Below are 22704 nucleotides of genomic sequence, written 5' to 3' on the forward strand. Positions count from 1 at the left end.
GCAGTGCACTGCACCGGGTTCTGGGCTCTGGAGGCCCTAGGCGAGGACCCGCCTGGCCCGATGGGGCCTGGGCGAGGGAACGTGCAGGCCCGCGGCCCTCCGCTCGCACCCTTGCCGGGTTCCACTCCCAGGGCGCCACGTCCCTGCGTTTCCACGTTGGGAAGGGTCCTTGTCTGACCCGCTCAGGGTGCCCCCGCCGGGGAGGCGCCAATGACTGCGGAGCCCTGGGGTTAGAGGCGCGCGCAGGAGCAGGACAGGGGACCTCGGGAGCGAACGAACGACTCAGGGAGCGGATAATGAAGGCTCGGGACGCCGCAGCGCCTTCCTCGGTAAAATCGAAAGTGCAAAGCCGGCGTTTTGGACGGTGGCCGCCCACGTGCCCGGGGCGCCGAGTGACGCCGGCGGGTTGCCGGGGCCAGGGGTGCGGTCTGCAGTTGCCGGTCCCCAGGGAGGGCCCGGGGGCGGGGCCTCGCGGATGCCCCTCCCTAACCCGCCCCCCGGCCCGCCCCGCGCAGCGCGGGCCCCGCGGGTTCCCAGCCGCGCTGAGGTCAGAAGGAGGCGGCCCGTCGTCCGAGCCGAGCGCCTGCGCCGAGCGGGGACGCGGCGGAGCGCAGCCCGAGCGCGGCGGGAGCCGAGCGGAGCGGATCGGAGCCCCAGCGCGCGGCGGAGACGCTGACCCCGCCCGGCCCCGCGCCGCCCCGGCTGGCCCGGCATGGAGCAGGAGTGCCGGGTGCTCTCCATTCAGAGCCACGTCGTCCGCGGCTACGTGGGCAACCGAGCGGCAACGTTCCCGCTGCAGGTACGCTTACGTAACGCAGCGGTGTCCCCGCGCCCGGCCGTGCGGGCCCGCGGAGGAGTGGCCGCAGCCCGATTGCGTGACCTTGGCCAGGCCACCCGGGCGGCCCCGAGGCCCCCCTCGGGAGCGCGGGCTGGCCCAGGCGGGCGCGGGAGGCAGGCGCTTGGCGGGGGCGGGGTGGCCCTTGAGCCCCTGCGGATGGATGGGATGGGGCAGGGATGGGAGCATCGGGTTAGGATGAAGCCCGGGTGCCTGAGCTGTGCGCACCTGCCAGCCCCCGCCCCTTCCCGCCGGCGCGACCCCGGGGCTAAGAAAGAGCGGCGCCGCGACCCGAGATCCCGAGAAAGAGGGCCTGGGTAGGCAGGTGTTTGCTTTGCTCACCTGGTGAGCTCCCCCTCCATCCCTGTCCCCTGCGGGTCAGGACGGCAACAGGGAAGGGGAGGAGTAATCTCGCAGTGAGGCCCGGGGAGGCCAGGGAGGGTGCCGGCCTGCGGCTGATCATTCCTGGGAGGTGGTCCCCTGGAGGGCGATGGGGCGGAGAAGGCCTGCCTGCAGGTGTGGTGTTGGCGCTGAAGAAGGCAGGCCCAGAGGCCACTTCCCGCCCCTGCAGGCTCTGGCTTTAGCACCTGCTCTCTGGCTGCACTGGGCTTCCTCCCGCCTCCTGCCCGGCCTCCTTGAGGCTCGGGTCTCCCTGTGGCTCATCAGCCAGCACCTGCTGCTTCCTGTTGCAGCCTCAAGGTTACTGTTGGGCAGCCCTGGGAGGAGAGGTGGAGGCCTGAGTGCAGGGGAGAGTCATGCTCGGGTGTCGGCATTGGGGCACAGGCCCGTGCTTACCGGCGGGCTCAGCAGGAGGCTGGCGGTCCAAGCAGGGTGGCTGCGCTCTTGGACCACTCACCTTCCGTCCATTGTCCCTGGGCCGGATCCCTAAGCTGGGAGCAGACCTCAGGCCCCTGCTGTGTGTGCTCTGTTCCCATGCTGGGCCCTTGAGGACATAAGGGGCCACTCTCACAATGGCCTGTGGGGTGCCGGCTGGCTAGAGGGACCGTGGGGAGGGGTGGAGCTGCCTCGGTGGAGCTCGAGGGCCCACCTCAGGCTGGCCTGCTTGTCCCCAGAGGAGGAAAGAGTGGGGCAAAGACTTGAAGGTGAAAAGTACAAGGGTTCAAGGCCAAAGTGACCTGCCTGGCTGGCCCTGATCTGTGAGCACACCTGTGTGTGGTGCTTCAGATACCTGGTCCTTGGTCCTCCTGTTCCAGGTGGTGGAGGGCAGGCCAGAGGGGACAGTCAGGGTGCCCACCTGACCTGAGGCCCGGTCACGGATTGCTTGGGCAGGGCCCCTGGGGTGGGCCCCTGCAGAGGGGAAGGTGCAGGGTCTCTGAAGCAGGGGCAGCCGGGGTAGGGGGGGTGGGGGACCAGGCAGAACCCTGAGAACAGAGCACACCTCCCCCAGAGTGGTAGCAGCCGCTGCTCCCCCACCTGGAGGGAGCCTGGGGCGCCGCCCTTGGCAGAGGTGTGCAGAGCTGTGCCAGCCTCTGTCAGCTTCCCTGTGCTTCTGCCTCTCCCAAGCCCCCGTCCACCTGCGGCCAGTTTGGTCCCCAGACAAGCACAGGATCTGCTGGCCCTGGGCCTTGTTCCTGAATGCTGGCACTAACCCTCGGCTTCCACACCGTCGTGCCCCTTTCCAGCTTCCTGGCACCCACGTGGGGAAGCGCCTCTTAAGGACAATGCCTCGGAGTTCCCGTCCTGACGCAGTGGTTAACGAATCCAACTAGGAACCATGACGTTGCAGGTTCGATCCCTGGCCTTGCTCAGTGGGTTAAGGACCCGGCATGGCCGTGAGCGGTGGTGTAGGTTGCAGACGCGGCTCGGATCCCGCATGGCTGTGGCTGTGGTGTAGGCCGGCGGCTACAGCTCCGATTCGACCCCTAGCCTGGGAACCTCCATATGCTGCAGGAACGGCCCTAGAAATGGCAAAAAGACAAAAAAAAAAAGGACAACGCCTTGATTCCTACCTGGGGTCTCCCAAGTGCCTGGCATCCTGCACCCGGACCTGTGGGCTTGAGGGATATAGGTGTGGCGCTGTCACTCCCTCCTGTCACCCTTGGGGTGGGGGTGACGCCTCTGCCTCTGATTTAATCCATCCCTGCACTTTTGTCTACTTCGACGTCCTCCACCTTGTCATTGTGAGATTGTGAGTTTGCGTTTTATCTGGGGACCTGCTGAGGTCTGTCTGTAGCCCAGGGGCCCCGCGGGACAGCTCCAGAGAGGGCAGGCAGAAGCCAGTTTGCGTGACATTTTTGGCTGCGGCCTGCGTGCATTCAAGCATAAGTCTAGGGCGAAGGTTCCTGCCGACGCCAGAAAGCGGATCTCCTGACTTAATGATTTCAGTGCTTTCCCGTGTATGGGAAGATGCAGGAGTTTGGGGTCGTTGAAACGCTCTCCGAGGTGTGCATGTAACTAGCGAGGGCTGATCAGAGAAGTGAGCGCCTCCTCCCTGCATCCCTCAGGCGGGTGGCTGCCGTGGGTTCCACTAGCCTCGTGGAACCGGAGGCGAGCCGGGCTGGATGCGGGTTGGGGCCTCACTGGGTCCTTTGCCCTCATCTCCTCCTCCTCCTCCTCCTGATTACAGAAGTAGGGGGTGGCCTTGGGGGTGGGGAGAGCCAAGGAGAGGGAGAGGCCTCAGAACAAACGCATTCCGCCGAACCAAGTCCACCTTGACGGAGGGTGAGAAGAAACTCCCAGCCCGAGCGCAGACACCGCCCTGGCTAGAGGGCCCGCTTAGGGCGCAGAGCAGGCCCACAACGAAATAATCTCCAGACATTCCCAGTTCACTGAACACTCCTCCCCTTAACCCCTTAGCTCTTCCTTGCCCGGACCCCACGGCCCCACCTGGCCCAGGCTGCAGAGCCCAGGCCCCTGCAGGCCTTTTGCTCCCTACCCTAAGTCAGCTGTGCCCAAGGGGAGGTATGGCCCAGGGGAACCCGGCTGGACACAGGCTTTTGGGCTCTGGTTCCCAAATGCTTTTCCCCGGGTCCCACAGCACATGGTTGTGCTGGCAGGTGGGCAGCTACCTTCTCTGAGCGGAGAAACACGTTGTCCAAAAAGGGAAAGGACCAGAACCTTGACCCTGGTTGGGATTTGTTTCTGGGCTGAGTCCAAAGTCCGTTTTAGTGGCTGAGGGGAACAAGCCACTGTGGCACTGGAGGCAGAGCCTTGGGCGGGGTGACCCCGCAGGGAGCGTGAGGGGGCTCTCGGCCTTCATGGGGGCGGGGGCTGGCGAGTGCATGGGATGCCCCTGGGGTGCCCTCCGCCGGGTGGGGGCCTCCCGCTGCTCTGGCCTTGGTTCTGGGGAAGGAAAGGGTGTGGATAGAGGACGTGCAGCCCCTCACCCCCACCCTGGTGGCGTGTTTCCTCTTGCAAGAGGCACCGTCTCAGTGGGCTGTCAGGGGTGGTTCTTCTGAGCCCCTGTGGCCATGCCGGCTCCTTAACCCGCTGAGTGAGTCAGGGATCCGGCCTGCATCCTTGTGGACACGAGTAGGGTTCCTGACCCCCTGAGTCAACGGGAGCTCACAATCTCCCCTGTTTTCCTAGGGCCGTGCACATCTTCCAGCCGCCCCCGCAGCTCTGCCTCTGCCCTCTTGCTTCCCGTTTTGGAGAAAATCCTTTGGGTTCTTGAGGCTTAGGGTTATGTATGAGTTTGCTGGGGCCGCGGTAACAAAGGGCCACAGATTTATTCTCATGGTTCTAGGAGCCAAAAGTCTGGCATGGTCGCAGGGCTGCAGTTCCTCCAGAGACAGGGGTGAGGGGGTCCTTCCTGCCTCTTCCAGCTTTGGGTGGCTCTGGGCATCCTTGGCTTGTGGCCATGTACCTCCAGTCTCTGCTTCTGTCACGTGGCTTCTCCTGTGTGTTTCTATAAGGACCTTTGTCACTGGGCCCAGGGTCCGTCCATCAAGGACGGTTCTCGGAGTTCCTATTGTGGCTCAACGGGTGAAGAACCCAAGTAGTGTCCGTGAGGATGCGGGTTCGATCCTTGGCCTCACTCCGTGGGTTCTGGATCCAGTGTTGCCGCAAGATGGCTCTGGTGTAAGCCGGCAGCTACAGCTCCAATGCGACCCCTGGCCTGGAAACTTCCATATGTCACGGCCGTGGCCCTGAAACGATTTTTTTTTTAAGGACGATGCTTGGCTTGACCGTGTCTCGCACGCCCCCGTCTCCGACTCCGTGTGTGCGCGAGTCCCCAGCCAACATGGGTTTCAGGGGCCACCATTCAGGTCGAGGTAGCTTAGAAAGATCCTCTTCATCGAAATTTAAAGGGGGCACAAATTGGGGGTTCACATAAAGGCCCAGAGTAGATAACACAACATCCGAGAGCCGACCTATTTGGAAGGGACGGAGCAGTCGAGAGTCAAGCTGCCCTTTGAGCCGCGGCCGCGACCCCATCTCCCTTGCGGCCAGGATGCCGGCAGCCGCCCTGCTGGGCAGGCAGCCCTCGAAGGTGCCCAGGCGGGTAGGTCGCTGGCTTCATGCTGACTGAACTTGGCACCACAGCTGCCGGCACGCGTGACCTCTGCTGCGGGTTCCCGGAGGCTCACAGCGCCGGGGAGGTGACATCTTGAAGGGCCGTGTGGGGACAGTGACATGACTCTGAATTCTAGGGCCTTGAGAGTCACCCCCCCCTTTTTTTTTTGGTCTTTTTAGGGCTGCACCCGTGGCATATGGAGGTTTCTGGGCTAGGGTCGAATTGGAGCTGTAGCCCCTGGCCTACACCACAGACAGCCACAGCAACACCAGATCTGAGCTGCATCTGCGACCTACACCACAGCTCACAGCAATGCTGGATCCTTAACCCACTGAGCAAGGCCAGGGATCGAACCTGCATCCTCATGGATGCTAGTCAGATTCATTAACCGCTGAGCCACAACGGGAACTCTGAGAGTCACCCTTGAAATAAGGAGTTCCCGTCATGGCGCAGTGGTTGACAAATCTGACTAGGAACCGTGAGGTTGAGGGTTCGATTCCTGCCCTTGCTCAGTGGGTTGAGGATCCGACATGGCCTGTGAGCTGCGGTGTAGGTCGCAGATGTGGCTCAGATCCTGTGTTGCTGTGGCTGTGGTGTAGACCGGCAGCTGCAGCTCCGATTCGACCCCTAGTCTGGGAACCTCCATATGCTGCGGGTGCGGCCCTTAAAAGACAAATAGATAGATAGATAGATACATAGAAATACCATGAGAAGGGGAGGTGGGACCGCTGGTGACCGTGGACGGTGGTTTAGGGGGACACCTCAGTTTGGGGTCTCAGTTTGGGTCTGTAGACATCAGCCTCCTTTTCTGAATCTCTGCTCATCACTCACTGCAGAAACAGAACCAAAATATGATTCTGTTTCTTGGTACAAGGACCTCGAGGCCAGGCCTCTTTGCCAGTGGACTGTGGCTTGGAAGAGCAGGCTGGCGGGCAGCGGGGTGTGCTGAGAGGCCTGGAAACCTGGGTTCAGACCCTTGCCTGTGCCCAGGAGCTGAGCTGGAGGGCCCTGCGGCTGCCCGGCCCACTCCGCTCTGGAGCAGAGCAGAGACCGCAGAGCTGCCGACAGACTCTGGCCCGGGGAGGGGGGTGGGGGGGCCCCTTTCAGAGCCCTCTGAGCTGCAGGGTGGCCTTCCGCAGAGGATGAATGGATTAGTGGTTAAAATGCCTGGTCCTTGAGAAGAAAATCTTTGCATTTTTTCCTTAGGATTCCCAGGCTAAAAAGGACCTTTTTCTACCAGAAGTATGTTTGCAAGATCCTGGAAGAATGTCACCTGCCCTTTAAAGGATGTAGTTTTTGCTTGTGTGTTTTTCGTGGTGACACACATGCTGGCAAAGAGCGCAGGGGCGCCGTCGCCCAAAAGCTCGCTCCTTCCCAGGGGTGCTGCCCGGGGCGGGGGGGCGGGGGGTCTGGGCTCGGTGGCCTGGGTGTGTCCTCTGGCCTGTGCTCTGCAGGCGCGGGACCTGCCCGCTTCCCCGGCCTCTGGAGTCCCCTTCCGATCCAGGCGCGTCCCAGCCCTGGACCTGTCGCGTCATCGTTTGGTGTTTTTCCGTGAATGTCCAGAATTGCTTAACGTCTTGGTTTTCTGACTCTTACGTTGGGGCTGCTGTTTGGGACTCCTCGCCTGTCCTGGCTGAGAGCAGGAACGTGACCGCCCCATTTTCTGCCCTTTCTCACCGGGTCTGCGTGTCTTTGGGGTGTGGGTAGGTGTGTACGCGTGAGCAGGTGTGCAGTTGTGTGGGGTGGCCTGGCTGTCCGGTGCGGTGCCCTGTCTTGTGTTTGCGTGATGCCTCACAGGGACCCCTCTGGAGGGGTGGGTGAGTCTGCAAGCAGGTGGCCTCTGTGGCCCCCACAGCAGGGGCTTGGATGTCCCCTGGAGCTCACCACACAGAGCTGTTGAAATAAGATCAGCCACTTCTCAGGGGGAGCCAGAAGAGTGACCCAAAGAGGAGAACAAATGGAGTTTCTCAAGGAGAAAGGACGGTGGGGTGGGGCGGGGTGGGGGGTAGAATGCAGACCCCCCCCACCCAGAGCCTTCGGGCCCCCAGCCCCAGTGCTGGGAATTTGGGGTGAGACCCCTTTTCTTAGGGCTTTGCAGCGCAGCCCAGCAAAACCCGACCTACTGTGCGGCCTGCAAGCCAGGGCCGGTGCACTGCGCTGCGAGTGGGACCGAGGCCGAGTGACCGGGTCCAGGGATGTGATGCTGAGGCAAGGACATTCATGGGGCGAAGGTGGCCTTGGGACTTAAGGCTCTGCTTCAGGAGACACATGGCTGTCAGGGATGAGAGGTGTGGGCTGAATTGTGGACACGGGGCAGGGCACTCGGCCGGGGGGCGGATCAGGATGACCACAGGCACATGGCTTGTGTCGCCTCTTTCCTGATTCCAGTTTCCCGGAAGGGTGACTAAAGGGCTTGCAAAACAAGTGAAGGATTTTGAAGACAGGGAGGTGACCCGTCTTCCTGCCCAACACGAGCTGCTCCCCCTAGAAGGACGTGGCGGTTGGGGCTCCCCCACTCCTGCTGTGCCGAAGGCTCCCCACGGGGTCTCCCTGCAGGGCTGGAGGCTGGTGCCTGGCTGGGCGCACCTGCCACCCCCCAGGCCAAGGGATCCGCGGGAGCCAGGGCTGCATTCCCCTGTTCCCCTGTTCCCCTGTCACTGCTCCTGGTGGCCGGATGCCTCCGGGACATCTGATGTGCCCTCCCCGGGTGTGCATGTACAAAGTTTGTTGGGGTCTCCCCTGCCCTGGAAGAAGCCGGAGGGGGCTGGAGGCTGGCTGAGGCGGCCGCCTGTCCTGACAGATAAGATGTGGCAGCTGCGATGCCCTTCTAGGGCTCGAGTCACACGTTTGCCTTCAGCGCCTGTCGCCTGTCACCAGGACCTGGCCACGGTGCGTCCGTCTTGGCTGTGCATCTCGGCGGCCCTCTCTGATCAGAGACCGTGGCTTCAGTGTTAGTGGACGTTGAGTGGAGCCACGTCTCCTCCACAGCCCAGCGGAGCTGGCACGACCCCAGGTCCCCAGCGCTGGCTCGTCATTGTGGGGCTTCTCAGCTGAGGCTCTAGTTCTTCCAGAAGCGGGAGTGCACTTGCTGGTGGAGCCTGAGGCCTGGCTTTGGCCACCAGCCTGCATTCAGAGGCTCAGGGGGGCCCCTTGGCACAGACTTCTCAAAACCCCTCCAGCCCGGGGCTGCAGAGGGAGCTGAGAGCTCGGTTTCCACCGGGTCTGAACTGAGAGGGGCTCACCGAGGCACGGAGGTGGTGTCAGCTTTGGGGGGTTAAGAAAGCGTGGAATTCCCAGAACGGTGGGACACGCAGCCTGGGGCCTGGGCTTTGTCCCCGGGGGGCATCTGGGGGCCGGGGCAAGGGGGCCGCAGCACAGAGGCTCCGGGCATGGGAGTGGGGACCCGAAGCAGGCCCGCTTGGGCGTCTCCGCAGAAAATTCCAGGAGCACCTGCCCCAGGCTGGCGCTGGGCTGGCGCTGGGGGTGGGGGCGGCCCGGTGGCTGCTCCTGCTGTCCTGCCTCAGGCGGTGTTTCCCTTTATCTCTCAAGGCCTGGCTTCCCCTCCCCTCCCTGCCACGGAACTAGGCTTCCTCTTTTTTCTTCAAAAGAGTCTCACTGCTGGTAAGTGTGGAACAGCTGGCAGGGGTGGGGCCGTGCCAGTCAGTGTGAGCCCTGGCCCCCGGCTGCCGCCAGCTCCCAGCCGGAGTTGGGAGAGAGCCTAGGATTCCTCCTTGGCCAGCGCACTGGGGAGTTGCCGTGAACTGACGGGGGTGTGAGCGGGGATACTTACTGCCTGCTTTCTATAGCATCCCCGTGGGCTCGATGGCTCTCCCGCGTGAGTTTAGTAGGCTGCACGGGAGGCTGATGGTTGCCCGGCTCCAGGGCCCGGCGTGCGCAGGGTCCTCTCCCCTGCGCCCTGGTTTCCTCTCCTGCCTGCGGCCCGGGCACACGGCTCTTTTGGAACAGGTGGAGGGGCGGCTGACAGCATGGTGTTTGTGGCAGGTGTACGGCCAAGTGATCCAGTTGTGTATTTCTTCAGATTATTTCTCATTTATAGGTTATGAGAAGGTGTCAAACGTAGTACCCTGTGTTCTACCGTAAGTCCTCGTTTGATTGATGTACAGGGCTGTGTGTCTTCTCTGAGTGTCACTGGCGTGTCGTGGGCTTGCGGTGTTGTCGGTTTCAGGTGCCCTGCAGGGTGACTCAGTCGTACACCTGCATATGCTCACATCTGCCCTGCTGTCCCGTCCAGGTTAGTGGGAGCACTGACTGAGTCCTTTTCCCTGTGCGCTGCAGGAGGGCCTCAGTGGTGAGCCGTTCTGTACGGCGTAGTGTGTACGGTTTAGTCCCAACCTCCTAATTCATCCCTCTCCATGGTGGCTTTCCCTGTGGTAACCCCAAGTTCGATTTCAAAGTCTGAGTTTCTATTTTACACGTGAGTCTTCTGTATCATTGTGGATCAGGTTCCACCTGAAGTGACCTCATGATATTTGTCTTTCTCTGACTTGGTTCACTGAGTATGGTAATCTCTAGGTCCATTCGTAATTGCTGCACATGGCGTTTCATTCTTTTTCATGGCTGAGTAGAAACGGAAAATTTTACGGGAGCCCAATTGGAGGCATATAGCCCAGGAAGAGCGTCTCGAAAAGCTCGGGTGACTGTGTCCGCAGCTGGAAATCAAGGCACAGCAGTATGTTTTTTGAGGGCAAAGACTGGCATCGAATGGTCTTTTCTAGAGTTGACATAATCAGATCTAAGCGCCGTGGGACCCCTTACCGAGCAGCAATGTTATCTGGTTGGAGAACATTGCTCTTTGCGGTGCAAGTATTTCTGCTGCTGGGAAGTCTGGTCTGGTCTGGTCTGTGCACCAGGCAGATACACGGTGCAGAGTCGGGGAGGGGAGGCCGAAGGGCAGAGGACACTTTATGGTTAAACTTTTATGGTGGCATAACATAGGAACTTTATCTCACACGCCGTATCTTGGCTATTGTAAATAGTGCTGCTATGAATATTGGAGCGCAGGTATTTTTTCCCATTAAGAGTTTCCATCTTTTCTGGATAAGCTGCCCAGGAGTGGAATTGCTGGATTCTGTTTAGCTTAAGGAACCTCCATTCTGTTCTCCATAGTGGCTGCACCAGCCTATATTCCCTCCAACAGCGCAGAAGGGCTCCCCTTTCTCTCCGCACCCTCTCTGGCATTTATTACTTGTAGACTGTTGTTCCCAGGCTAGGGGTCGAATCAGAATCAGAGCTACAGCGGAAGCTTCTAAGTCTTATTAAGTCCGACTTGTTCACTTTTGCTCTTATTTCTTCGGCCTTGGGAGAAGAGAACGCTGGGTGTGTGTAAGTGGATTGGACTCACCTGGAGGTTGCAAGGGCGGGCAGAGGGAGAAACAGACCTGGGGATCTGTCGTGTCTTTGCTCTGGTTACTTATTTTGCTTATTAACAGCTGTTTGTTCCCTTAGGACCATTAATTACTGGGGCCTGTTCTAGGACAAGCCTTGTGGCCAGGCTTAGGTCACCACATGGCTTAGGCCAAAAGTGGCTTTTTTTTTTTTTTTTTTGTCTTTTTAGGGCTGCACCTGCGGCATATGGAGGTTCCCAGGCCAGGGGTCGAATCGGAGCTGTTGCCGCTGGCCTACACCACAGCCTCAGCAACTGATGCCAGATCTGAGCCGCGTCTGCTGCCTCTACGACAGCTCACAGCAACGCCGGATCCTTAACCCACTGAGCGAGGCCAGGGATCGAACCTGCAACCTCATGGTTCCTAGTCAGATTCATTTCCGCTGCGCCACGACGGAAACTCCAAAAGTGGCTTCTCTTATGTCAAGAGAGCCAAGAGAGCCTTACCGAATGGGATCCTGCCATATAGCACTGGGAACTGTATCTAGTCACTTGTGATGGAGCGTGATGGAGGATAATGTGAGAAAAAGAATGTGCACATATATACGTGTGTGACTGGGTCACTTTTCTGTACAGTAGAAAATGGACAGAGCACTATAAACTATAATACAAAAAGTAAAAACCACTATTAAAAAAAAAAAAAAAAAAGCCATACCAAGAGTTCCTGTTGTGGCTCAGTGGGTGAAGGACCTAACACAATGTCCATGAGGATGCGTGTTCGATCCCAGGCCTTGCCCACTGGGCTAAAGGACCCAGCGTTGCTGTGGCTGTGGTGTGGGTGGGCAGCTGCAGCGCCAATTCAGCCCCTAGGCATGGAACTTCCTTAAGTTGTGGGTGCGGCCCTAAAAAGCAAACACAAACAAGCAAACAAAACCAGCCGTGCCTGGACCCCCTGGAACTTGGAGAGAGAGGCGAGCGTAGCGTTGTGTGATGGGGGTACCGCAAACACGGGAGGACCTCAGGGTGAGGGGCTGCGTCTGGGGGCCCTGCCTCTGCAGGTGGAGAGCACTGTTGCGGCAGGACCCTCCCCATCTCCCGTCCCCCGCTGGCCCAGTGAGTGCCCAGCGGGAGCCCTGGGCTTGAGTGGGGCCCTGATGTCCAGAGTCGCAGCCCCAGCATCCCAGAGCCGAGCACCAAAGGGGCGGGGGCGGCTGAAGATGGGCTTTTAACCGCAGGAGCCTCCTTCCTCCTTCCTCTCCGAGCTCGCTCGGCCCCCGCGCTTGTGGGTCTGCCCTGTGCCCTCAGCCTGGCACGTGGGTTTGGTCGCTACCCTCATGCTAGCGTGTGATGCTGTTTTATAAGCTGCGGGTTTGGGAAACAGAGATGCCAGCACAAGGGCTTAGCGCTGTCATTGAAAAGCAGAAAATAGCACCTTCAGAGGTGCCAGCTCTAAAGGATTAATTATCTCCAGAAGCGATGGAGCAGGCTGTTTTGGCAGGATTTTCAGGGTTTGCGTCATCATCGCTTCAACTCTGTTTCTTTTGGAATTGATGAGAATTTTAGGGACCCGAACCACTGCGGACTCTGTGTCCAGGAGGCCATGAAATCTGGCAAGGAATTGCAAAGTGCCCATTTTAACTTTCTAGTTCATAAAAAGGTTGTTGGTTTTTGTTCCTTTAAGTCCTCATAATACTGGTTTAAAATTCTTGGAAAGACTTGATAACATACAAAACTTTTCATCTCTTGTTGTTCTTTTGGCTGCACTGGAGACTTTCCAAAGTTCCCAGGCCAGAGATCAAACCCAGTGCTGTTGTCACCAGAGCCACAGCAGTGACACCAGATCCTTAACACGTTGAGCCACCAGGGAACTCCAGCCTTTCATCCCTTTCATTAAAAGGGGGGCCCGTGACGTTCCTGTCCTGGCTCAGCAGGAATGAACCCGACTAGTATCCTTAAGGATGCAGGTTCAATTCCTGGCCTCCCTCAGTGGGTTAAGGATCTGGCATTGCCATGAGCTGTGGTGTAGGTTGCAAATCCGGCTTGGATCCAGCGTGGCTGTGGCTGTGGGGTAGGCCGGCAGCTGTAGCTCCAGTACCACCCCTAGCCTGAGAACTTCCATATGCTGCGAGTGTGGCCCTAAATAAAGCGGGGAGCTCCAGACTTCCCACCCTGGCACAGTGGGTTAAGAATCCAACTGCAGCGGCTCTGATGGCTGGGGAGACGCAGGTTCGGTCCCCAGCCTGGCACAGGATCCTGCATTGCTGAAGGTGCGGCCATAAATGGGGAGGGGGCTCCTACTCCATAAGCTTTTTTTTGGCTGTGCCTGCTGCCTGCAGATGTTCCCTGGTCCGTGATCGAACCTTCCACCCCAGCAGTGACCCCAGACCCTTCTCTGTCCCTTCTCGCAGGTTCTGGGGTTCGAGGTCGATGCAGTGAATTCTGTCCAGTTTTCAAACCACACAGGTAAGGCGACCTCAGCCGTCCTGGTGAGTGTGGGAGGAGAAATGGCTCTTTGGAAAATGGGCCAGCCCCTCCCCCACGGACAGGAAATGGAGCCCAGGTGGGGGGCCTGCCTGGGCACAGGGCGTGGGCAGGGATGGCAGGTTTGCCTGCGTTGAAGCTGGTTGACCTGGCCAGGCAACGGGACCTCTCAGCCCCTCCAGTTTCCTCCCTCCATAGACTGGGGGTGGCTCCCCTGGCGCCTCCTCCGGGCCGGGCCAGCCCCGTGCAGTGCGCCTGCCTGAGCCCCTCTGCCCGGGGGGCACGGCAGGCTGGGAGGAGGCAGATTTTCTCTTAAAAACCAGAGCCTAGTGTCTCTGGGACCCCAAGGTTTCTGGGCACAGAAAGCCTTCTCCAGGTAGGCTGGCCCCAGGGGACATTGGGTCAGGGACCTTGGAAAGCCCCCAAGGTGTCCCGGGCTCCCCACCCCCGTGGCCTCGCTGCACTGCCCTGGAATCTGGCACTGCGGCAGTGGCAGGAGAACAAAGCCACTCAGTTCTTAGAAACATCCCCATATCCCTTCTTTGAAATTACTCAGAATCTCAGAGCACAGAACGTCCCAGAAACAGCTGGCCGCAGGCCGATCAGAGAGGCGGAAGGGTCCCCCTCAGCCCGCGTTCTCAGGGGGGTGCGGTCAGGTCATCCGGGGAGGAGAGGAGCTACGTGCAGGTTCAGACGAGAACCTGTGCCCTGGGCACAGTGACATTGGGAGGCTCCCCAAAAGTTGTCATCAAGCCAGTGAACCTCCCTGAAGCTGACAGGTTTTACTGGCAGTTTTATCTACCCATTTTTTTTTCCTGCTCTCTTTTTTTTAAAGTAAAGGAGCCAGACTGGCTTAGATGTTAAGTGATGGACGTCTGCCCGCGGGCTCCCCCCAGGGCAGTGCCAAGGCTTCGGAGCAGCCTCTGTGGTTTGCTACTTCAGCAGGGGTTTCCTGTTACCAAGATCCCAGCCCTTGGGCGGGCGCCCGGAGCAAACATCGGGGCTGGAGGCTGGCGGCTGGGGCAGGCCTGGTTGTCCAAGCACGTGGCGTGTGACCAGCTGCCAGGCCTGGCAGTGACCCCGTAGTAGGGTGGGTGGGGAGACAGGGGCCTGCGGCCGATAATGCAGTGAGGAGCTGGGTCCCTCTGCGTCCGTGGCTCAACCTCTGCAGTTTTTTCATTTGTAAATTGAGCAGGTTGGGTCACCTCAGATCAGAGTCCTGGGCACTCAGAACCTGACTGGATCTGGAGATAAGATCCTAAAAGGGGCAGGTTCGGGTACCTCATCCAACCTGATGGGTGGCCCTGGAGGCGACTGGGACTCAGGCCTTCAGAGGAACCATCCCCGCAACGCAGCGGGGGATGGGTGGCCTGCCAGGCCAGCGGCTGAAGCCGTGTCCGGCCCCTCGAGCCCACGTGCCAGGGTCCCGCGCGCTCTCCCCGCAGGCTACGCGCACTGGAAGGGCCAGGTGCTGAACTCGGACGAGCTGCACACGCTGTACGAGGGGCTGAAGCTGAACAACGTGAACAAGTATGACTACGTGCTCACGGGTGAGGCCCCGGGGCGCCTGCTTGGACGGTGGCCGTCCTGACGGCCACGTCGCCACCCTGGGCGTCGGTGCCCCCCGGCCGGGGACGGGCGGGTCGGGGACGAAAACACCCAGGTAGGCAACAGGCTGCCACCTGCTACGTTGGTTTCATCAGCAAACCCACGTGGTCGGTTTATCATGTTAATTCTGCAAAAGGGCGAGGTTGCCCCTCGTACACCCGCGGCTTCTCCGTTTTCTGTGATTTCGTGCGAGAGTTAACGCTGCTTTTGGGACATGCGTGTCCCCTCGGTGTCTACAGTTGTCACTGTACAGGTGGCCCCTGTCTTCACCCTGGTCGCAGGGTCCGGGCACCGCCCGCTGGTCTCGGGGCGGAAGGCTGTGATGGCACTGGTCCCCCTTGGCTCCAGGCGGGTGACGAGAGTCCTGCCCTCCCACAGGTTACACGAGGGACAAGTCCTTCCTGGCCATGGTGGTGGACATCGTGCGGGAGCTGAAGCAGCAGAACCCGAGGCTGGTGTACGGTAGGCACTGGGCCCGCGCCGCACGCGTGCCTGGGGCTCCCACCTCACGTCCTGCCCCTTCTGGCCCTGTAGCAGCCGGGGCTCCGGGGACAAGTGGACTGCAGGCCATGTCTGAACCTGGCGTCTGTCGGGGGCGGGTGGGAGAGGCAGGTGACAGCGGCTGTAATCAGCGGCCCCATGCCAGGCCCTGTGGTTGGGGTGTGTGAGCCCCCGCCTCTGGGGCACAGGGTGGGGTGGGCGCCTCCCAGGCCGGAGGATCAGTGCGAAGTGCCGGGTGAGGAGACAGGGCGTGTGCGTGGGGCTGCAGTTTGCTGATGAAACGCCCTTTGTGTCCCGCAGTGTGCGACCCGGTGATGGGAGACAAGTGGGACGGAGAAGGCTCCATGGTGAGTGCGTCCGCCCGTGTCGCGGGTCGGTGGCACTGTTGGCACCCGCGCCCCATGTCGAGCTGGGCGAGCCCCGCCCTCAGGGTGAAGACCTGGCCCTGTTGGGTGGAGAGGCCTGCTCGACAGGAGGCTTCGTTGGAGGGCCTGAGGGTGGGTGGGTGTTTCAGGTTATGTGTCTTTGTGGAAGCTGAAGCAGCCACAGACAATTTGTAGATGGATGAGCCTGGCTGTTTTCTAGTAAAATCTCAGGTGTGGACCCTGGAGGTTTGCAGTTTTCCTGTGTCACATAATGAATGTTTTTCTTTTAACTCCCCGCCCTTAACCTTTTAAAAACTCTTGGGTGGCTCAGTGGTTAACAAACTTGACTGGGATCCATGAGGATTCAGGTTCGATCCCTGGCCTCGCTCAGTGGGTTAAGGATCTGGCGTTGCCTTGGGCTGTGGTGTAGGTTGCAGATGTGGCTCGGATCCTGCATTGCTGTGGCTGTGGTTCCGATTAGACCCCTAGCCTGGGAACCTCCATATGCCATGGGTGTGGTCCTAAGAAGCAAAATAATAAAAACACTAACGTTTAAAAAATAAAAACAAAAAAACCTTTTAAAATCACTCTTAGCCTATGAACTGACCCGGGCATGGTGGGCGCTGTCCCCCGGTGTGGCCTAACCAAGGCTGGTGCACCAGGGTGGAAGGGCTCCCCCAGCGCTGCCTCGGGGACCCCCACGTGCACCTGCGCTGTCCCTGTCTCTGCCCCACAGTACGTCCCCGAGGACCTCCTTCCAGTCTACAGAGAGAAGGTCGTGCCAGTGGCAGACATCATAACCCCCAACCAGTTTGAGGCGGAGTAAGTAGCTGGCACCAGCTGGAGCGTCCCCATCTGCAGGGCGGGGCACCCCACCGAGTACCAGGGTCAAAGGCGCCGTCGGTGGTGGGTTCACCCCAATGCCCTATGGTATTGAGGACCCCCTAGCCGTTTTTCTGAACAGCAAGAGCCTCTGGGGACAGGAAGGGGCGGGCACAGGGGCTCTGGCGCATGGGTGACAGGCCACAGCACAGAGAGCCATGCCCGTGCACACGGGCTGCCACCCCGGAGCTCTGAAACCCACATCCCAAATGCCCACGTGGGTAAAAGAAACAGAGCAGGCCCTGCTGCCTGGCTCCCAGGGCCTGGGGTGCTCCGCCTCTGATGACCTAGGGGTCAGGCCCCAGGGAGGAAGGGCCTCCCAGAGCCGCGGGGCGCAGCTGGGCTCTGCGGTGTGTGTGTCTCCCTTGGCCCCTCAGCCAGGTCCCCTCTGGCTCCGAGGTCCCCCTTCAGGCACTGGTGGGGCCCAGGGTTCCCTGACCTGCGCCCCCCGCACACATCAATCCTGGGGGCGAGCGGCTCACCCAGGGGAGCCTGGTGCCTGGTGGCTCACTGTGCACTGACCGTGGGCAGCTCTGGGACTCGCTGGCACCACGTGCTGTGACCATTTGTGGCTGTGCTTCCTGGTTCCAAGCAGTAACCGCGGTCTCACCCGGGCGGCTTTGTGTCCCCTTTTGGAATTGAACTTGACTCTTGAGCCGTCCCCAGCCTCAGGGGCCGTGTGGTCTGTGATGGCTGGCAGCTGTGAGTTCCCTGTGGGGCAGGAGGGGTCCCCAGTGCGCTGTGGCCCCAGGGGTCTTATCGGTGGCCTCAGGAGTGGTGGCTCACCTGTACCTCCCTGTCTTCCAGGTTGCTGACTGGCAGGAGGATCCACAGTGAGGAAGAAGCCTTGGCGGTGAGAGGCCTTCCAGGCCTGGCCTGGAGCCGGCAGCGCCGCTCATGGCGGTGGGGGGCCGGGGGTGGGGGGGAGCAGGCCTGGGAGTGGGCACCCCGAGGGGTCAGCATCCCACTTGCTGCCACCCAGTCTCCAGGGCCCCAGGGACGCATCCTAAGTTCCGTTTTGGCCACTGGGTTGGTTGCCTGCAGCTTCGTGCCTGTTGGGTCTGGGCTGGCCCACGCTCCATTCTCGCAACAGCTGTCCCGTTGGAGCCTCCGAGTGCTGCCCACGGGGCGGCTGAGAACAGCAGAAGTTTGTTCTCTGTTCTGGAGGCTGGAGGGCTGGGGCGGGGGGCAGGCTGCTCTGTCTGGACCCTGCAGGAGGATTCCCTTCCCGCCTCCCCCAGCTGCTGGGGGCGGCAGGTGGTCCTTGGAGCTCGCTCCTTGGCCTCCTCTCTGTGTCTCTGTCCTGATCTCGCACAAGGACACCGGCCAGGTGACCGCATCTTACCTTGATTACACCTGCCCAGGCCCCCTCTGCCACATGAGAGAAGAGGTGCTAGGGGTTAGGGCTTCCGCATCTCTTTGGGGGGGGGGGGGTCACAGTTCAGCCATGACAGGTGCAGCATTTATAGAGCGCCTGCTGTGTACTGTGCCCTGCGTGAGTCTTGCTTCTCGGGTCCTGCCAGAGGTATTGTCACGGGTTTGTCACCCCGAGGCCCTGCCCTCCTGCTTAGTGGCCTGTGCCCATGACCTGTGTGCACAGCAGGGGCCTGGGCGCCCGCGGAGAGTGCCTGCCTGCCGGGCGCTGCTTGGGCTGAGGCTTACGCTGCCTGGTGGACGGTCAGGGCAGTGAGCGCACAGGAGAGGGCGCTTTGGGCACCTTTCTCACCAGTGCCCACTGAGCTCTGTACCAGGCAGGGTCCCACAGTGCACCAGTGGGAGGGTCTCCTGGGTGTTGCTTGGGTGGGAGGAGGATGTGTCTGGAGCACAGGTGAGAGTGTGCCAGTGAGGAGACTGGCACATGTCTGGCTGGGTGTGTCTGGAGCCACAGGGCAGGATTTCAGACAGAAGGGCGGTCAGGGTGACACCACAGCCCTGGGCGAGGTTTTTCAAAGTTCTTTCAAACTCTGGTCATGCTGACAAGCCCTAGGTGGGGTTTAGCACCCCTGGGCCGCGCCCCCAGCCCCAGGCCCTGCCCAGAGTGCCAGGCACTGCCAGGGCCTCACCTCCCACATCCAGGCCTCATCAGAGTCTGCTGGCCCCTGGGTCAGCGCTGTCGGCGGCCAGTGGGGCCCATGCCTGGGCCTGTGGGGCTGCGAAGCCGCTTCCCTGAGAGGGAGAGGGCTCGCTGGGGCCGGGGAGACGGGGCTGTGGGCGTGATGACCCTCGTCTCGAAAGGACCCAGGTTCCTGCAGGGTCCCCACTACAGGGTGGCTGCTGCAGGGGGCGGGGGCGGGGCACACCTGCTGTGTGGGAGGGGCCTGGGCCTGTGGGGGGGGGGGGTTGGGGAGTGCTCATGTGTTTGTGTGGGTCCGTGTGTGGGGTTTGCACAGATAGGTTCACGGGTGCACACACAGCGTGTGTGGGTTTTGCACAGGTATGTTCACATGGGTGCTGCGGGTGCACGTGCGTGTGAGTCTCGGCCTTGGGCAGAGGGCGCCTGCGCGCCCTCACCACTCTGGCTCATTTGCCTGAGGCCCATCTCCTGTGAAAGCTGCTCACCCCGCCCGCGGGTCGCAGCTGATGAGCGGCACCAGACACCCCGAGGGTGCCCTTAGAATCCAGGGTTGGCATCAGAACCCTGCTCGAGCTCAGCGTGACCCCACAGGATGGGAGTTCTGAGCAGCTGAGCTGCCCCACCCTGTGGAGGGCAAGGGAAGGGCCCTTCTACCTGGTACGAGGCCCTGCTGGTGTGGCTGGCACTTTCCTGAGCCCCAAGCTCACCCTAGTTTGGGGATCGGGCCCTCAGGGTGGGACGCAGGAAGTCTCCAGCCCTGCGTGCGTGTTGAGTGAGTAAAGGAGCCCATGAGGGGCTTCCAGAAGCAGAGGGGCAGGAAGCCCTTCTGGCCTGGTGGTTGCTGGGCGTGGCTTCTGCCACCCTGGAGCCCAGGTGAGCAAGGACGGTGGCCTGACCAGCTGGCTCCTTCCTGCAGGGTCAGACACAGGTAGGGTGCAGGGTGGGGTGACAGTCATGCCCCCTTGGACTTCAAGGCAGCTCTAGCCCAGCAAAGCCAATGGGCACAGGGCCGGGCCCAGGGGGTGGCTCCCACGTTCTCAGCCTCTCGTCTCCGTCCATCCAGCAGACTCGAAGAATCTGAGGGGCTGGGCAGAGGGGCACGGCTGCCAAGTGCCCGGCACAGGTGGCCAGGGTGTGGCTGACGGCCCCATCGTGTCCTGCAGGTGATGGACATGCTGCACGCAATGGGCCCTGACACAGTGGTCATTACGAGCTCGGACCTCCCGTCCCCGAGGGGCAAAGACTACCTGATCGCGCTGGGGAGCCAGAGGACGCGTGAGTGGCCATCCCGACCCCCCGCCACCCCGTGTGGGGCCGCCTTCTGCCTTCCTGCCACGTGACCCTTGAGGTTTCTGAGGTTTGGGGTCCAAGAGAAAGAAAATCATACCAGACTGGGCAGGTAGCCAGTCTCCTGAGCCCTGGAGAGGTCAGGCTGCACACAATTGGAAGAGGTTTCTGAGACTTGGGGGCGGCCAGTGCCCCCCACGCTGGCAGCACAGGGCTAACACCCCCTCATACCAGCCCCTTTGGAGCCCAGCTCCTGGGGAGCCAGGTGCCCACGGGTCTCCCCCTACCCGGGCCACCCTGCCACGCGGCTGGTCCCCATGCCGATGTCACTGGGAGGGCGTGTCCTGCTCTGCCGTGTCCTTTAAAGATGCTCAAGCCCCGCCTCCTCCCTTTTTCTACTTGGGCTGGACGGTCCCTGGGGGGTGTCGGGCATACAGGCGGGCTGAGCCCCCTGACCTGTGTGGGAGAGGCAGCCCGCTTCCCAGGCCACAGGCCTCTCCCGGCCCGGGCTTGGGGTCCCAGCCGCCCTCCCCTCCCCTCCCCTCCAGGATCCCCCGACGGCTCCGTGGCGACGCAGCGTATCCGCATGGAGATATGCAAGGTGGACGCGGTCTTCGTGGGCACTGGGGACCTCTTTGCCGCCATGCTGCTGGCGTGGACGCACAAGCACCCCAACAACCTCAAGGTCAGCCGGGGGCCTAAAGGGGGTGGGTCCTGACCAGATGAAGCCTGAGGGTCGAGAGGAGGTGCAGCCTCAGCACCTCGGGATCTAGAAGCACCGCCGGCAGGGAGACCAATCAAAGCTTGTCCTACAACAGGTCCCTTGGAGGGTAAAGGACAGGGTGGTCGGACGTGCCAGAGACTCATCTCTTGGGATTGTCCCCCCCTGTCCCCCGCTTTGTGAGTCACTGTCCCTGGTGCCCCGGGTGGGGCTAAAGCCGTTTTGCCCCCTGCTGGGCAGGTGGGCTGGCAAATTGGGGGTGGGGTCTTTGCTGTGCCGCGCGGGGTCACGGTTGCCTCCTTTGACCTCCCTCTGCAGCGTCCCCTCCCCTAGGGGCAGGTGCACACCCTCCCCAGCAGTCAGGACATGAAATTCAGGGCTGGGGCCCTTCCCATCACCGACGCGGCTCGCGTGCTTGGTCTCCGCGGTGGTTTCGCCCTCTGCTTCCTCACTCGAGGGACCAAGGCCAGCTGGTGCCCAGAAGGCCAAGCCCGGGATCAGCCCTGGGTCCCCGAGTCGGGAGGGAGTCCAGTCCGTCTTCCTCCTCAGCACCTGCTAAGCCCCGGGTCCCTTAAGATGCCAGCAGGCAGGGACCTAGGCCACCTTTGGGGCAGGAGCTCTCTCCTGTGTACATTTTTAATAACTATTCATTCCGGAGATGCTCACTAAGCACCTACCATGTGCACCTACTATGTGCCAGGCAGTATCTATTGGCCAAAGGTGCCATGGTCCGTTTAGCACACAGGCCTCTGCTCTCCTGGGACCTCTGTGGCCGTGGCCCACCTGGGGGGACCCTGTGACCCCGGAGCCAGTGCTGGTGTTAATGGACAGTCCCAGAGTTCCCATCGTGGCTCAGCATGTTAAGAACCCAACTGGTATCCAAGAGGATGCGGGTTCGATCCTTGGCCTCGCTCATGAGGTTAAAGATCCAGCGTTGCCACAAACTGCAGTGAGGTCTCAGATGGGCCTCAGCTCTGCCGTGGCTGTGGCTGTGGCTGTGGGGGAGGCCGGCAGCTGCAGCTCCGATTCGTCCCCTAGCCTGGGAACCTCCATGTGCTGTGGGTGTGGCTCTAGGAAGACGAAGGACAGTCCCACCCGGGTCGTGGGTGGCTGGGCCGGGCTCAGTGGCCTCTCCTCCCGCAGGTGGCCTGTGAGAAGACGGTGTCAGCCATGCACCACGTCCTGCGGCGGACCATCCAGTGTGCCAAAGGTACCCTCTGGCCGGGCTGGTGGGGTGCGGTGTGGCCTCGTGAACCGGCCCACGGCTCCCGCCGTCTCCCAGGCCTGGGCCTGGGCCCCCCGGGGCGGGGGCAGCCTTGTGGCGCTCTCTTCCGACGTGGGGGGGGGGCGGGGGTCTCCAGTTGGGGGCTCAGCCAAAGGCAGGGGAAGGAGGCTCTTCCCCGGGGGGGGGGGGGCACCCCATCCCCACTCTGTCCCCGTCCTGAGCGTGGTCTCTCCTGCAGCCAAGGCTGGCGAAGGCCGGAAGCCCAGCCCGGCCCAGCTGGAGCTGAGGATGGTGCAGAGCAAGAGGGACATTGAGGACCCGGAGGTGGTTGTCCAGGCCACGGTGCTGTGAGGGCCGCCCGCGCCCGCCTCCCAACGCCCAGTGCCCCGGTGTCTCTGTTTCCGTCCTCGTGAAAGATGTAACATCTGCCTTAGAGCTGTGACCGAAACTTGGTATTTTTTTCTTTTCCGAGTGTCCAGCCTCAATGGGTCGTCATTGTCAAAATGTGCCAGTTGTGCTTTTTCACACGAACGACGTGATTGCAGGCCCAGTTCCCCTCCCACGAAGGCTCCTGGGCCTCCCCCGAAAACCAGCTCGGGACGTCCTCCCTCGGGCTGGCTCGGGCCCATCCTGGGAGGCCGTGGTGTCAGCCTCCGGGGACGCGTCGGGGGTGGCCGGTCACCTCCGGAAGGAGGAGGCCAAGTGTGTGTGCCCTGGTCCCGACCCGCCCCCCTTTCTGTGTTCCTGCTTCAGAAGCTTTTGCCTCTTGCCTGCGGCGGGCTGGGCCCCTGGGGGTTTCAGATGCTCTGTGTTCCTTCGCCGTGTGGATGGGATCCTGCAGCTCAGGTGCACAGGCGCTGCAGTTAGTTTGGTGGGGGCCTTCGCGGGACCCCGAAAGTCCCAA

At 61.3% G+C, this 22704-nt stretch overlaps 1 protein-coding gene across 1 annotated transcript; it reads left to right on the forward strand.

The window, feature by feature from the left end:
• The first annotated feature begins 556 nt into the window (after nucleotides 1-556).
• PDXK (pyridoxal kinase) lies at nucleotides 557-22272 on the forward strand. Its single transcript, XM_047797539.1, has 11 exons — nucleotides 557-799; nucleotides 13065-13119; nucleotides 14583-14687; nucleotides 15124-15207; nucleotides 15547-15593; nucleotides 16348-16433; nucleotides 17301-17346; nucleotides 19731-19842; nucleotides 20403-20539; nucleotides 21719-21785; nucleotides 22039-22272. Exons 1-11 carry the CDS (start codon nucleotides 713-715, stop codon nucleotides 22149-22151), a joined length of 939 nt encoding a protein of 312 aa, XP_047653495.1. The 5' UTR covers nucleotides 557-712; the 3' UTR covers nucleotides 22152-22272.
• Nucleotides 22273-22704: the final 432 nt, after the last annotated feature.

This window comes from Phacochoerus africanus, chromosome 1, assembly GCF_016906955.1.
Source record: "Phacochoerus africanus isolate WHEZ1 chromosome 1, ROS_Pafr_v1, whole genome shotgun sequence".
NCBI classification, from domain to species: domain Eukaryota; kingdom Metazoa; phylum Chordata; class Mammalia; order Artiodactyla; family Suidae; genus Phacochoerus; species Phacochoerus africanus.